Genomic DNA, 15,463 nt, shown 5'->3' on the forward strand with positions numbered 1-15,463 from the left:
AGAGAGATCTGGGGGTATATGTGCACAAATTGTTGAAGGTGGCAGGGCAGGTTGAGAAAGCGGTTAAAAAAGAATACGGGATCCTGGGCTTCATAAATAGAGGTATAGAGTACAAAAGCAAGGAAGTTACGATGAACCTTTATAAAACACTGGCCCGACCTCAACTGGAGTATTGTGTCCAATTCTGGGCACCGCACTTTAGGAAGGATGTGAAGGCCTTAGAGAGGGTGCAGAAAAGATTTACAAGAATGGTTCCAGGGATGAGGGACTTCAGTTACATGGATAGACTGGAGAAGCTGGGATTGTTCTTAGAGCAGAGAAGGTTGAGAGGAGATTTGGTAGAGGTGTTCAAAATCATGAGGTGTCTAGACAGAGTAGATAGAGAGAAACTGTTCCCATTGGCAGAAGGGTTGAGAACCAGAGGGCACAGATTTAAGGTGATTGGCAGAAGAACCAAAGACGACATGAAGAAAAACTTTTTTACGCAGTGAGTGGTTAGGATCTGGAATGCACTGCTTGAAAGGGTGGTGGAGGCAGATTCAATTGTGGCTTTCAAAAGGGTATTGGATAAGTACCTGAAGGAAAAAAAATTGCAGGGACAGGGCGGGGGAGTGGGACTAGCTGGAGAGTCGTCACGGGCTGAATGGTGGCCTCCTGTACTGTAACCATTCTATGATTCTAGTGTTGCCGTGTATATTATGGAAACCAGTGCACTGCAACAGTGTTTTCTTGTAAGTATATACCTAGAGCACACCTGTCTTAAAACACAGATTGTTTAAAACTGTGTTAATGTCATGGTTAGGGTGAATTATCCATCTAGCTTGAGTTGTGGAGATAATTGCCTTGCCATATTTTGTTTCTGTTCTACACCAGTTTATCAGTTTTACTGTTGTTTATAATTTTTTAAATCTCCCTTCATTTAACATTTGTTGTGTGACTCCTAAACAGTATATGTTTTTTTTTTAAATGGACTGTAGATATGGTGGAGAAAAAATAATTCAAGTTTATACTCAGCTGCTGCACTCCAGGGACTTGAGCACATAATCTAGGCTGACACTTCAGTGCAGTAACTGAGGGAGTGCTGCATTGTTGGCGGTGCCATTTTTGGGATGAAACATTAAACCAAAGCCCTGCCTGCCCCCTCAGGTGGACGTAAAATATCCCGTGTCACTTTTTGAAGAAGAGCAAGGAAGTTCTCCGTGTCCTGGCCAACATTTATCCCTCAACCAACCTCAATAAAACAGATGATCTCATTGGTGTTTGTGGGACCTTGCTGTATGCAAATTGGCTGTAAAGCACTTTGGGACATCCTGAAATCATTAGAGGTGCTATATAAATGCAAGTCCTCTCCTCCTCATGCAGCTTACAGAAGCTAAATACTTGATGCTGTATGATGTCCCAAAATGTTTTGTAAAAGTGGTGGAATGGTAATGAGTTATGTAATTCAACTTAATGGCCCGGAACTTGTGGTCCTAATGACGGCGAAGGCTGCCAGTTCGCTGTCACTTTGCCTTTGAAACTGACTGCAACTCCTGAAATTGTGGTCTGTCATTCACTCTTCCTCCAGAGGCTGTGCTGTGGACTGCCCCACCCTCTCCCCTCCCCCTCCGAGCCAACAGCCAGTGAAATCACTAATCTGACAAAAACTTCCCCTTTTACCAAAATTATTAGATTTAAAAATTAACTTTTTTTTAAAGTTTGTTCATGATATTTCTGCTTCTACCATAATCCAATGTGCATGTCCCAATCTTTATTTTGCTTTCTGTAAAATTTTTAAAAGGTGATTAATTATTAGTGCTTTCTATTTCCTGGTTCCCTGTCTGTGAGAATCCTGCATTGTGATTGGCTGCTTAGAAAGCTTGTTGACGTCACAGCAGCTCGCACTATGGGATTCCCCCTAAACTACGTTGATTTCAGCTGCATGTCGGAAAAGCCAAACTTCTCACCTTTGCTTCGCCGCTGATCTCAAATTATGGGCCATTATCTAGTAAATCTCGTGTTCACTTATTTCCTATGCATAGCATGTTTGTGTTTTCTCCATGTTTATGCTATAATTAGGCAATAGATAAGCATTTAACTGGCAGGATGTGCTTGGGAATTTCAAAATTATGTTTATATTGTTTCTGCATTAATGAGTTGTATTATGCATGTTCTGAGAGTTCAGTGTAGCTGGATTTGAGGTATCCCACTACTGCTTCCAATAACATCCATTCTGGTGAGAGGCTGGTGTACTTGTGGCCCTTCAGTGATGGTTACGGGAAGCAGAATGAAACATTAGTGTTGCTGCTTTCACTTACTGCTTTGTGGTGTTTAACCTCTACTGCAGTGCAGGCAATTAAAAAAACACTGCTTGTCACCTGACGCCAAGACTAATGGAATGAAAGTTTCATCACTGTTGGCTGTAAGGGTCTTTCCTAAAATCATTTTTGGGTAGTTTCAGTGGGAACACCATCACCACAAGGAGTGCAGCAGTTCAAGGGGAAAGTCAACCACCACCTTCAGGGCAGCTAGGGATGGGGAATAAATGAGGCCTTGCCAGTGTCATTGATTATTCCCGAAACGACTTACTTATAAGAGATAAATTCACTATGAATAGTTAGTTAAAAGACAATATTTAGTATAATAACAGTACTGCACCCACCCTGTTTTCAAACTGACCGTGATGTGATAGACAGACATGATCAGCAGCTTCTCATGATCTTGGGTGCATAAAAGCAAGTGTAATAAAAGTAACTTTAAGCTCTCTCAGGAGGGATGAGGATTGAATGTATCTTCTATAAACAAATCCAAATCTTACTGTGTCTAGTTGAGTCAAGGGCCCTGATTTTCGGCTTGTGTGGGGAATGGTCGGATTTCCCCGAATGTGGGGTTTCTGACACACGCAAAAAAGTGTCAGCCAGCCCCACGCAATTTTCCCTCAATTGGCCAATTAATTCCCAGCATGTGGGAAGCCTTGCTAATTGTCTAAATCGAGTCAGAAATCCCCACCGTATGATGTCATCATTCGTGGTGCTTTCAAGGTCCATGGCAAGCACTGCATCCTCTGAAGGCTTCCAAATGAACCATACAGGATGGCAGAGGAGCCTGCAGCAGCTGTGGACAGTGCCAGACCCCGAGCTGCCTTCAAATTTGACGAGGCTTCACTGCAGGCATTATTGGATGGGGTTAGGGCCCACAGGGAGGTCCTCTTCCCTAGGTCAGGGAGGAAGAGGCCTCCCACTGAGACCACTGCTGCATAGATGCAGGTGTCAGCAGATGCCAACTCGCTGGGAGTCACCAGAGGAACCTTGGCATTACATCTGTAACTCCTTCCTTTACTCCCCCACAGTACCATCCAGAGCCCCCGTCCTCACTGTGGAGGCGGAAGAGGCTGTGCAGCCAGACTCCTCAGAGGAAGCTCCAACCTCTGAGGGTGCAGCATCAGCAGAAGTAAGCGGACCCAGCACCAGCGCAGACACTCACACCTCGGGGGGACCTTTAGGACATAGAGTAGTGTTGTCACCTGGTGTTTCACAGCTGACAAGTGAGCCTCAGCAGATTCTGGAGACAGGGACAGCAGTGGAGAGTCCTCGTCGGAGGGTGCAGGGCTCTGCCAGCTCAGCTCAGCTGCGCTGCATCTCGACCCTCTGCCTCTGGGTCCATCCGCAAGAGAAGAGGTGATGGATCTCCATGCACAGATGCAGGAGTCTCTGGCAGGTTTTGTCTCCAGGGTCGCTGCGAGTGTGGAGCGAATGGAGGAGTCCATAGCGACCATGAGCAGAGCCTTTGTGGAGTCATTGGTGCATGAACACAGCACCATGGAAAGGTTGGCAACCTCCATGGAGGAGATAACTCGCCAGCATACGGAAAACATGGTGAGTGCTCATAAGAGAATGACATCTCTTGAGGAGCGTTGGCCATCTGTTGAACAGAGAAACCAGATCTTCATGGAAGTCCTCCTGAGTAGGACTGCCAGTGCAGAAACGGGTCCCACTGGCCCCCTAAAGCGCAGCAAGGTGCTCTCAAGCCACTTCCAAGCGCTGGCCCCTTCTGGCGTGAGCAGCAGCCTGATGCTCCTGGTAATCATCCTGCTGTTCCTGGTTCTGCTGCTGCCACCTCTGCTGTTGGAGATCCTCTAATGCCAGGAAGGGAAGGTGCCAAAGGCCTCCATGCTTCTAGCAGATGCCTCGGTTGAGGAGGTCCTGAGTTAGGGTGGTGAAAGGGGCTTCCCAGGAGCTCACACTGAAGAAGTGTGTGAGGCTCCAACTTTCTGCAGCTGCTCCTAAGGCTTCAAATAGTTCCCCCCAAGCCTTGATCAACAAGGTCCTGCAGCCTGCAAATGCTGCCTCTTTAAATCTCTTCAGCCCTCAGCGACCTGCTGCTGCAAGCAAGCAAGCCAGCTGTTTTCACGCCAGCTCTCATCGGCGGGGTTCAGGTGGGGAAAGCCCCAAAGTCGCAACGGCACGGGAAAATCGTCCTTAACAAGGTGATCATTGGTGATTAGTGCTCCGACCAGTCCCGCCAGCGGCGGGCGGGACTGAAGCGGGGCGCGTGGAAACGGCGGTCCGAAAGTTGGACGGGGGGGGGGGTCCCGACCCGCTTTTTCCGCGATTTTCGGACCACGGCCGCATGAAAAGCCGCCCGACAGCTGCCCGAAAATCGGGGCCAAGGTGTCCAATCTAAAACCCATATCCCTGTCTCTCTCCAACTCCCAGTGTGTCCTAGTGCCGGTTGGAATTTGCCTGATGTTCATTGGCCTCCCCTTTCCACCTTCCTATCCAAAATTTCCTCATTGCATGTCTCTCATTAATGCACACGCTGCATGATTTTATCAAACAAGTGAATAATTCATAACTATTTTCCCCATCTTTTATTCTCCATTTTTCTAAACTTCTTTATCTAAAGAAGCTGAGTTATGCTGGCTCCATGTCACTGGCAGTCCTCTCATACCTTACATAGAAATTACAACACAAACAGGCTGTTCAGCCCAACTGGTCTGTCCTGGTGTTTATCACACGCATGAGCAGTAGTCTTAATCCCATGTGCTCGCCCTGTTCCCATATCCATTTATTCCTCTTTCCTTCAATCATCTATCTAATCTATTAAATGTTGACATGGTCTCTACAATCACTAACACTGGCAGTGCATTCCACATCCTCCCCATCCTCAGTGTAAAATAGTCTCTCCTGCGCTCTGTCCTAAATCTCTTGTAATCTATGTGCCTTTGTGCTAAACTCCTCAATCACTGGAAACAGTCTGTTTCTATCTACCCTGCCCCATCCCTTAATTTAAACTCCTTTATTAAATCATAAATCAGAGGAGATTTGATAGAGGTATTCAAAATCATGGGTCTAGACAGAATAGCTAGAGAAAAACTGTTCCCATTGGCGGAAGGGTCAAGAACCAGAGGAGACAGATTCAAGATGATTGGCAAAAGAACCAAAGGCGACTTGAGGAAAAACTTTTTTACGCAGCGAGTGGTTAGGATCTGGAATTCACCACCTAAAGGGGTGCTGGAGGCAGATTCAATCGTGGATTTCAAAAGGGAATTGGATAAGTACCTGAAGGGAACAAAATTGTAGGGCTACGGGGAAAGGGCGGGGGAGTGGGACTAGAGGAAGTGCTCTTGCAGAGAGCTGGCACAGGCACGACGGGCCGACTGGCCTCCTTCCGTGCTGTAACCATTCTATGATTCTGTAATTCTATCCCTGTCTGCTCTGTTATAACATGGCTGTTTCCATTAGATCAAGTCTTTCTTTGTATTTCTTCATACCAGGCAGCATCTTGGCAAATTTGCTCTGTACATCCCTATTTCCTCAACATCCTTCATGTAGTATGGAACCCAAAGCTGTATACAGTACTCTAACTGTGGCCTTACTAAGGCTTTATATAGATGCACCATTACATCTTGTTTTTTTCATGTTCTATACCACTTACCTTAAAACCCAATATTCCATTAGTGTTTTTTTATGGCCTTAGCCACTGGAGTTGCTTTTAATGTTTTGTGAATCTGAACCCCAAATCCCTCTGCTCTTCCACATCACCCAGTCTCCCCCCTCCAATCAAAGTATAATTATTGCTTTTTTTTTACTAAAACGTACCACCTTATATTTACTGACATTGAATTTCATCTGCCACCTTTTTGCCCATTCCACCATTTTATCAATATTTCATTGCATCACCTTTGATCCTCAGAATTATGTATTATGCCTCCTATTTTTAGTATCATCAAATTTGGACACCACTTCCTCCAGCCCTATATTCAAATCATTGATGTACACAATGAACAGAGGTAGTTCTGAACAGAACCCTGCGAGACACTACTACCCACTCCTATCTACTGAGAATGTATTAACTTTTACCTTGTTTCCTTCTTTCTGATCAGTTTTTAATCTAGTTTGCTACCCTCCCCCCTAATCCCATACCCTAATAGTGTCTTGTGTGGTACTTCAAAAGCTTTCTGAAAGTCCATCACATCCACTGTATTTCCCCCCCCCCCCCCCCCCCCCATTCACCATATCTGTCACCTCCTCAAAGCACTCTCTATTAGGTTTCTTAAGCGTGATCTTTCGTTCTGAAATATGTGTTGGCTACTTCTAATTATCTTCTCTTCGTCTAGATATTTAGTAATGTTATCTTTAATTAAAGATTCCAATTTTTATCCGACCACAGTTGTTAAACTAACTGGCCTGTAATTACCAGGTTAGCTCTGTCTTTCTTTTTGAAAATGGCTATTATATCGGCCACTCTCCAGTACGCCACTCTCAATAGAAATCGGAAAAATCCCTTTCGCATTCCCCTCAGGATCCTTGGATGCATCTGCCAGATCCTGGCACTTTGTTCTCCTTTAGCTTAACTAACTTCTCTAATTCTTTTCTTTATTATATCTGCCATCTTGCTTTTAACCAAGTTGCGATTTACCTCCTTCCTAATATTCTTTTGTAACCACTACAATGAAGTACTTGTTAAGTAGCCACGCCAATTTCTGTTTCTAAAGTCACCATCCACTCCTCTCCGGGGTCCCACCTCACACTTAACAATTCTGTTTTTGCTGATGTATTTGTAGAATACTTTACTGTTTTTAATATTTCTTGCGATTCTCTCCTCGTATCTCCTTCTTGCTTTCCTTGTCCCTCCCTTAATCTCTTTCCCTACTTTCTTGTATTTTATTTTAATCATTTGCCCTCTGTAAACCCTTGTCTTCCATTTTTAGTTTGTTTCTAATCTCTTTATTTATCCACTGCAGTCTGAAACTTGGCATCTTTTTTAATGGTATATACCTGTACACCTGCGACTTTTCATTCTTCTTTTAAAAAAATATCCCATTGTTGAACAGTCCTGTACACCAATTTCCTTTTCACTACATGTCAGCCAGCTCACGCCTCAGCTTTCTAAAACCTGCCCCATACCTCATTCACATGGCCATTATTCATGTAACGAGTGTTGGCAGGCTGCTCGACTGTGGATCTTGATTCTGTTGTTGCTCAATGTCTACACCTGCAAACTTCCCAGCAGGTATCATTCGATCGACATCAGGAGCCGGAACCTTGGTTAGCTTCCTATTTATATAAAAAAAAAAAAAAAAAAATTGTTCCAGAGTAAAATGTGACCAACAGTTATAGCGGGTCCTTATCAGAAATCAGATGACTGGTTATTAGATCACCTGAAGTCTATGCTAAACTTGTATATGTGTTGCGCACCAGTGCATCGGATAGCCACTGCTTTATGTTCCTACATTTTAATGGATTATGCAAATCTTGTACAGAGTAGGTCTCTAATTTTTATTAGTCATATAACCAACTCAATAAATGTTTTCCAGCCATCCTCCCGAGCTTAATACCTAGCATAAAGAATAGCTTTTAATGAGCATTTAAATATGAGAAATACAGCTCACAGGAGTGACCTCTAGTGCTGAGCGTGTCCAGGAATTGATCTTGGGACCTCCCATTACTAAGTTACATTAACAATTTGGATTCAGAAACTTGAGGCAACTGATGAAATCACAGAAAATACTAAACTATGAGGGCAGTTACAGTTTGGAAACTACAAAATAAGTTAAACAAACTATTAGAACAAACCAAACTGACGGGCAAGAAAAGATCAGCTGGTCCATCAAGACTGCCCCACACCATGATGGCTGGACTATCATGGCTAAACACTTCTTTCCTCCCCTGATTTACCCTTCCACCCCCCCTTCCTCCTCCTCCACCCGGGCAGCCATGTAATCTCCTGGGAGAGGCAAAAAAACAGGGCCAGTAAGGGGGGGAAAAAAACTCTCAAATTCCTCTCCGATCCAGTCCCGGATATCACATGGACCAAGTATTACCTATAAAGACACTTGCCTTCTATGTGATATGATCTCTGCCCCAGCTCCCTCTTGAAGGCGTGCAGAGAGTCCGCACCCACCACACCAGCCGGCAATGTATTCCAGAGGCTCACTGTTCTCTGGGAAAAGAACTGCCTAATATCCAGTCAATTCATACTCTTAGATAGTTTAAACTCATGTCCCCTGGTCCTCCCCAATTGGTTAAACTAGAATAATCTATCAATAGGGACTCTATCCAGCCCTTTAATTATTTTATAGCCCTCTATCAGGTCACCTCTAAGTCTACGCTGCTCTAAAGTAAACAGACCAAGGTCATGGAGCCTATCGAGTAGCTGAGGTTCTTGAAGCTAGGAATCATTCTTGTAGCTCCCTTATGGACCTTTTCCATGGCCACTATATCACCCACCATGTAGGGGGACCAAAACTGGGCACAGTATTCTAGATGTGCTCTGACCAGTGACCTGTACAGTGTCAACGGTGTCCTTTGATTTACCAACATGCATGACACTGCATTTATCTAAATTAAATGAAATTTGCCAATGTGTGGCCCACTCCTCTAGTACACCTAAATCTTTTTGGATTTGATTGCACTCCTCTACTGTCTTAACCCTTGCACAGTTTTTGATGTCAGTTGCAAACTTACCATACTCCCAACACTTGTCCAGGTCACCGTGAAGAGTAGCAGGCCGAGGACTGATCCCTGGGGGTACCATTAGTAATATGTCTCCAAGCTGAACTACGTCCATTAACGTCCGTTGCGTGTTTGGAGCCAATTCCTAATCCAGCATTTAATTTTTTTTTGCTGATGCCACAAGATTCCATCTTGTGAAGTAACCTAGTGTGAGATACCGTATCAAATGCTTTCTGAAAGTCCAGGCAGACAATGTCTACCGGATTTCCCATGTCAACTACTGTAGTGATTTCCTCAAAAAACTCTATCAAATTTGTTGGGCCTGTTTTTTTTTCAGAAGCTGTATTGTGAATTTCTAATGGCCCCTTCCCTTTCCTAGTGATCATAAAGGACACCTTATCCTCAACTATTCACAGTATTTATTAACGACTTAGATGATGGAATAGAAAGTCTTACAGGGTATATCCAAATTTGCCGATGACACAAAGATAGGCGGCATTGTAAACGGAGCCTAAAATTACAAAGGGTTATTGACAGATTAAGTGAATGGGCAAAACTGTGGCAAATGGATTTCAGTGTAAGCAAATGTGAGGTCATCCACTTTGGACCTAAAAAGGACAGAACCGGGTACTTTCTAAATGGTGAAACGCTAAAAACTGTGGGGCCCAGAGACTTGGGGGTCCAGGTACATAGATCATTAAAATGTCATGAACAGGTACAGAAAATAATCAAAAAGGCTAATGGAATGCTGGCCTTTATATCTAGAGGACTAGAATACAAGGGGGTAGAAGTTATGCTGCAGCTTTAGCACCCTGGTTAGACCACACCTGGAGTACTGTGAGCAGTTCTGGGCACCACACCTTAGGAAGGATATATTGGCCTTGGAGGGAGTGCAGCATAGGTTTACCAGAATGATACCCGAACTTCGAGGGTTAAGTTACGAAGAGAGATTACACAAATTAGGGTTGTATTCCCTAGAATTTAGATGGTTAAGGGGTGATCTGATTGAAGTTTTCAAGATATTAAGGGGAACAGATAGGGTAGGGGGAGAGAAACTATTTTTGCTGGTTGGGGATTCTAGGACTAGGGGGCATAGTTTAAAAATTAGAGCCAGACCTTTCAGGAGTGAAATTAGGGAACACTTCTACACATACAGGGTGGTAGAAGTTTGGAACTCTCTTCTGCAAATGGCAATTGATGCTGGATTAATTGTTAATTTTAAATCTGAGATTGATGGCTTTTTGTTAACCAAAGGTATTAAGGGATATGGGCCAAAGGCAGGTATATTGAGTTAGGTCACAGCAGATCAGCCATGATCTCATTGAATGGCCGAACAGGCTTGAGGGGCTGAATGGCCTCCTCCTGTTCCTATATCCTTTCTAGCATCTTCCAAATAATGGGTGATATGCCTATAGTTCCCTGGCTATGATTTGTCAATATTTTGAAAATAGGAACTATATGAGCTAGCTTCCAGTCTAAGGGAACTATCCCTGACTCTCTTGAAGATATGGTTAAGGGGCTCACGGAGCACCTGTCCCATCTCTTTAATCACTCTTGGATGGATATTATCCGGACCTGGAGCCCTATCAATTTTGAGCTTTCCTAATCTATCCATGATGACATTACTATCTATTTAAATAATGCTATTCAATAGTGAGCACCCCTCACCTGGAACATAAGCATCACCAACAGGAGTACAGACTGATGCAAAATAGTCATTTAACAGCCCTGCCGCAACCTGAGAATCAGTGTGAATCTGCCTACAGTATCCTTTAGTGGCCCTATGCGGTTCGTTTAGGTCTTTTGATCTCTGACATAGCTTAAACATTTTTTTTGCTATTACTACCACTATTACACACTATCTTCTTTCCAGAGATCTCTTGGCTAATCTTATGCAATTAAGGAAGACAAAAACAGCCATGTGATACTTTTCCCTGTTGTTGTGAGTTAAGTGTGTAGAATGGCTTCTGTTTCAGTCAAATTTACTCTGTACATTCCTCGTCAGCCATAATAGTTTTGTTTTACAGTGCGCCCTTTTAACCATTGGGACATGCATGGCTTCATTCTGTTTGAGAGTGGCTTTAAATCGTACCCATTTGTCCAGACTAGAATTTGTTTATCCCTAGTTGCCTCCCTAATGTGCTATGTAAGGAACCAATCATTGATGGTGTCTACAAAAGTCTCAGCTACTCTCGAGTAGAGAGAAGCTGAGTTGTGAAGAAGCATAAAGAAAGGAAAGCAAAACCAGGCCTCTAGTCTCGAGAGGGAAGGAAAAATCCAAGGACCCAAGAAATCTCAGCGAAGGACCAGGAGGGGAGAGATCGGAAGAAGCTTTGCTTTTTTACCCCCTTTAAAAAAAAAAAAAAAAAGTGGGCGCACTGCACAACTGGTTTTGTGTGTCTGTGAGGATGGCCAGACATGGCAATAAGTGACTTTTAAACACTCCTTCATTAAATGCGGTACAGTAACTACATTTATTTGTGGTAGCCAAATCTATTTTTTTATTTATTTTGTAGCCGGTCTTTATATTAAATAAAAGAAAATGCATGTACCGTTAAGCTATTGGGGGAGCTTCTTTGATTCTGGAATGAGCTCCACTACTGTTTGTATCTTGCTCTGAGAAAAGCGGATTAACTTGAAGTTTGGCAACTCCTGAGCCCACAGGTTGCTGTAAAATCGGTGCTCTCAAACTTTATTGGGCTGCACCCCACCAAAAAATTCTCATACCTGTTGCATATCACTAACAATGATGCAGTAAACTTAAGTCATTCATGCAGCTTCTCTAGTAAGGATGCTAGTAAATCTTTACAGTAATAGTTATAGTATGAGCTGGAAAATGGGAACTCTTTTTATAAAAAAAAATGTATAGACATGTTTGTGCATTCTATTTTGTTTCAGCAAGTACAGCTGAGTATTGTTTAGTAATGCTGAAAGTGTGCTATAATGTGACTTCTTGAAATGCAGTAGAGAAATTTCACATTGGAATATTAGTTTTGATTGTCTATTTTCATGCATACATCTTGCCTGAATGCAATACTGTACATCTTTTTCTATCGGAATCTTCCAATTATCCTATATCTGCGGAAATATCCCATTGAAGTGCAGATATATGAAAAACTTTTAATTTACGCAGAATGTAAGCTGCCTCAGCTCATCTGCTGCTGAAACCTTCATCCATTCCTTTGTTACTTCTAGACTTGACTATTGCAGTGCACTCCTGGCTGGCCTCCCACGTTCTACCCTCCATAAACTTGAGGTTGTCCAAACCTCTTCTGCCTGTGCCCTAACTTGCACCGAATCCCGTTCACCCATCTCCCCTGTGCTCGCTGACCTACATTGGCTCCCGGTTAAGCAACGCTTCGATTTTAAAATTCTCCTCCTTATTCTCAAATCCCTCCATGGCCTCGCCCCTCCCTATCTCTGTAATCTCCTCCAGCCCTATACCCCTCCAAGATATCTGTGCTCTTCCAATTCTGGCCTCTTGAGCATCCCTGATTTTAATCGCTCCACCATTGGCGATTCGTGCCTTCAACTGCCAAGACCCTAAGCTCTGGAATTCCCTCCCTGAACCTCCTTCCTCCTTTAAGACCCTCCTTAAAACCTACCTCTTCAACCAAGCTTTTGCTCATCTGCCCCAATTTCTCCTCGTGTGGCTCGGTGTCAAATTTTGTTTTACAACACTCCTCTGAAGCGCCTTGGGATGTTTTACTACATTAAAGGTGCTATACGAATACTTGTGGTGGTGGTATTTGAAGAGGTGTGCTGCGGGTATTGTGGCATTGCTGCTGTGCTGGAATGCTCCCAACATTTTGATTAAAGTTGATTTAAATAGGGCTCCGAGTCGGCACAGTAGGAGAGTATAGCTGGTGACTGCTATGTTTAAATTGATTGGAAATTGACCAAATCCCATGGCAAATGTGATTTTTTTTTTCAGCCTTTGTCATATCCCACAGTTTGACAACCACTACAATAATAAACTTCAGTTCCTTCCCTAAGCACGCTAGATATAAAATGATAGAGAAGGGAATTGAAACAAATCCAGCTAAGGTAAAGCACAGTGAGAAAAGGTACTCAACAGGAAAGCTTGACACAATTGCTTGTTTTATATTTATCCCTCACCCTGTGATTAATTCTGGTCAGTCTGTCTGGAAGTGTAACTGTATTTAGTTAGCCTAAGCGCTAACAGTGTACGCCAGCACTGCTTCTCAAGTGTGAATATTGATTCATTGGGCCATATTTTGCGACTCCCTAAGGGTGCGTACTCATTTATACATTAAAAACCCTATCCAATAAAGTAAGTTTATTTTTAGCCCCGTTAAAACATATACATTTTTTCCAAAAAATTATATTTTTGTTTGAAATATTATTTAATTAAATGGCATTTTAATTAATTTTAAATATGTAATTTAAAAAAATTATTTCACGTGTTTGTGTATTTTTTAAGTGATCCCCATTCATACTTATGGGGTCTCCATATGTACGGAACTCCCATAAGTGTGAATGGGGATTCCCTTTTATTGGTTGGGCAGGCCCACGTGATCCTAGGGGCGCTTGCAAACCGCCTACGCCCCTGCCCGCGCTTACCTGGAGAGGCCCAGGATCGCAAGTCTCCGTACCTCCTGGACCACCAGGTAAATCCGTAGATTTTTTTTCACTGGTCGGAGGCATCCACCCACGGGAAGCCGCCGATCTCAAGTTTTGGGCCATTGTGTGAAATTCTGTGATTGCCATTTCCAGCCATGCCTATTATTTAAACCTTGATCTCGAGTTATGAGGCACAGAAGAAGGAAACAATAGTGTGACAGTGTGCATTAAATATTTTGAATACTGCTAATTTAAAAACTGTAATGCAACTGTAGATTTATGGGAGGAAGTAGGAGGACTGACTGTCTAGAGCCTAAATATATTCTAAGTGTAATAAAGACATTCAGGTACACTTACCTCCGAATTAGCAGTGTGTAACAAGTGTCTCACTATGCTCTTGTGAAGTTGCAGTACAGGGACAGCTGACCGCAGTTCACTTTAGTGCAACTTCATAATGATACAACATAGACCATTCTACACACAATGCCTCTTCCCATAATGTCTAACAATTTTGAAACAAAGTTTGGGAATGAGGATAAATGATAGGCATTTGTGCAGATGCTTTGTTTTATTTTTGTAACAGTCTAGGCTGGTGTGTGTCTATAGTTCATTTTAAGAAATGGAAACACTAGCTAAGTGCCAATTAGCCATTCTGTTATTCATGGATGTCAGGATGGGGATTTTTAAAGTATAAGGTAATGATTAAAATGGTACATGAAAATAAAATAGCTGAGCATTTTGCTGCTGAGAGATGTTACTCTAGTTTTGGAGTATTCAAATGTCATTACCTTTCAAAAGCTCTAGCTTTTGTTTAGTATCATTCTATAGATTTGATGTATTTTGTCCATTTTTCTTTCAGCAATCGGCTCTGTGTCTGGCATTGAAATTTATACTAAATCAGAAATGATCGTTGAAAATGGGACAGATGTTAGATTGTCATGTACATTCAAATCTAACGAAAGTATCCGCAGTTCTGCGATGGTCACATGGTATTTCAAATCAGAAACTGTTGGGAAACTGCAGAAAGTGAGTATTAGAGCCTGTTATTTCAATGGGTTTGGACTGTTTTACCATGTTAACTTACTCCTTTTCTACTAAATTCCTTTCATTTTGTATTTTTTACGTATTTTTATCACCTTCAATAGGGAAACATTGGTACTCGGGTACATTGGTACCTGGAAAAAGTATACATTACTTGAAGGGATATCTTGATACATTGGGGTATGGTCTAGTCTTAATTCAAATGTTTTGTTTAAAATTATTAGTACTAAATTCCAATTTTACTGTTAATTAGGTTGGTTAATTCAAATTATTGGATAGTTCAAATTTGCTAAAGAAAAGTCAAAAGTAGACTAGTCAATAAATTCCCTATGCTGGAGACCGTGCACTGTTGGATTATCAGGCTAATTTGCGGAATCACTAAAATTTGGCTACTTCACTGGGTATCAAGGGTGAGAAGCATATTGGTACGGTTTTGCTGTTGTTTGTGCATCATTAACTCTGCATCGCTGTGGTGAATATTAAAATTAGAGCTAGGCTGTTATGGGGTGATGCCAGGAAGCACTTCACACAAAGGGAAGTGGAAATCTGGAACACTCCCAAAAAGCTGTTGAGGCTAGGTCAGTTGAAAATGTCGGTCAGTGAGGACAGACCAGGTTTAATTGCATCCAGTCTGGCAGCCAGGACCTTGTACTCCGTATTGAATGGGGATAGAATGAACAGAGGGTGGGGCATTCCCTTTTTTTGTGCATTAGTGTGACTGAAACTGCTTAGAGGGTATTTGGGAGGACAATCCTGACATTGCCGTGAAAGAGTTTCAGCAGGAGAGGTTTGGGTCGAGCATCTGGGCTTTGTAGTTTTCAGCTGAGCAGCCATCAGGCCCATGATCTATCCTGGATTGGAGACTTTGGATTGCTGATTGGATCTCCATAGCTGAGATTGGA

The 15,463-nt window shown here is 42.7% G+C and overlaps 1 protein-coding gene across 1 annotated transcript in view; it reads left to right on the forward strand.

The window, feature by feature from the left end:
- Positions 1–15,463, forward strand: part of LOC147107666 (myelin protein zero-like protein 1) — a 53,945-nt gene that overhangs the window by 2,506 nt on the left and 35,976 nt on the right. The window contains 1 exon segment of the mRNA XM_086006891.1: positions 14,378–14,546. Within this exon segment, the coding sequence (XP_085863017.1) occupies positions 14,378–14,546 (169 nt within the window).

The sequence above is a fragment of the Somniosus microcephalus genome, chromosome 14, assembly GCF_052327205.1.
Source record: "Somniosus microcephalus isolate GS21.2 chromosome 14, FLI_Smic_1.0, whole genome shotgun sequence".
Classification (NCBI taxonomy): domain Eukaryota; kingdom Metazoa; phylum Chordata; class Chondrichthyes; order Squaliformes; family Somniosidae; genus Somniosus; species Somniosus microcephalus.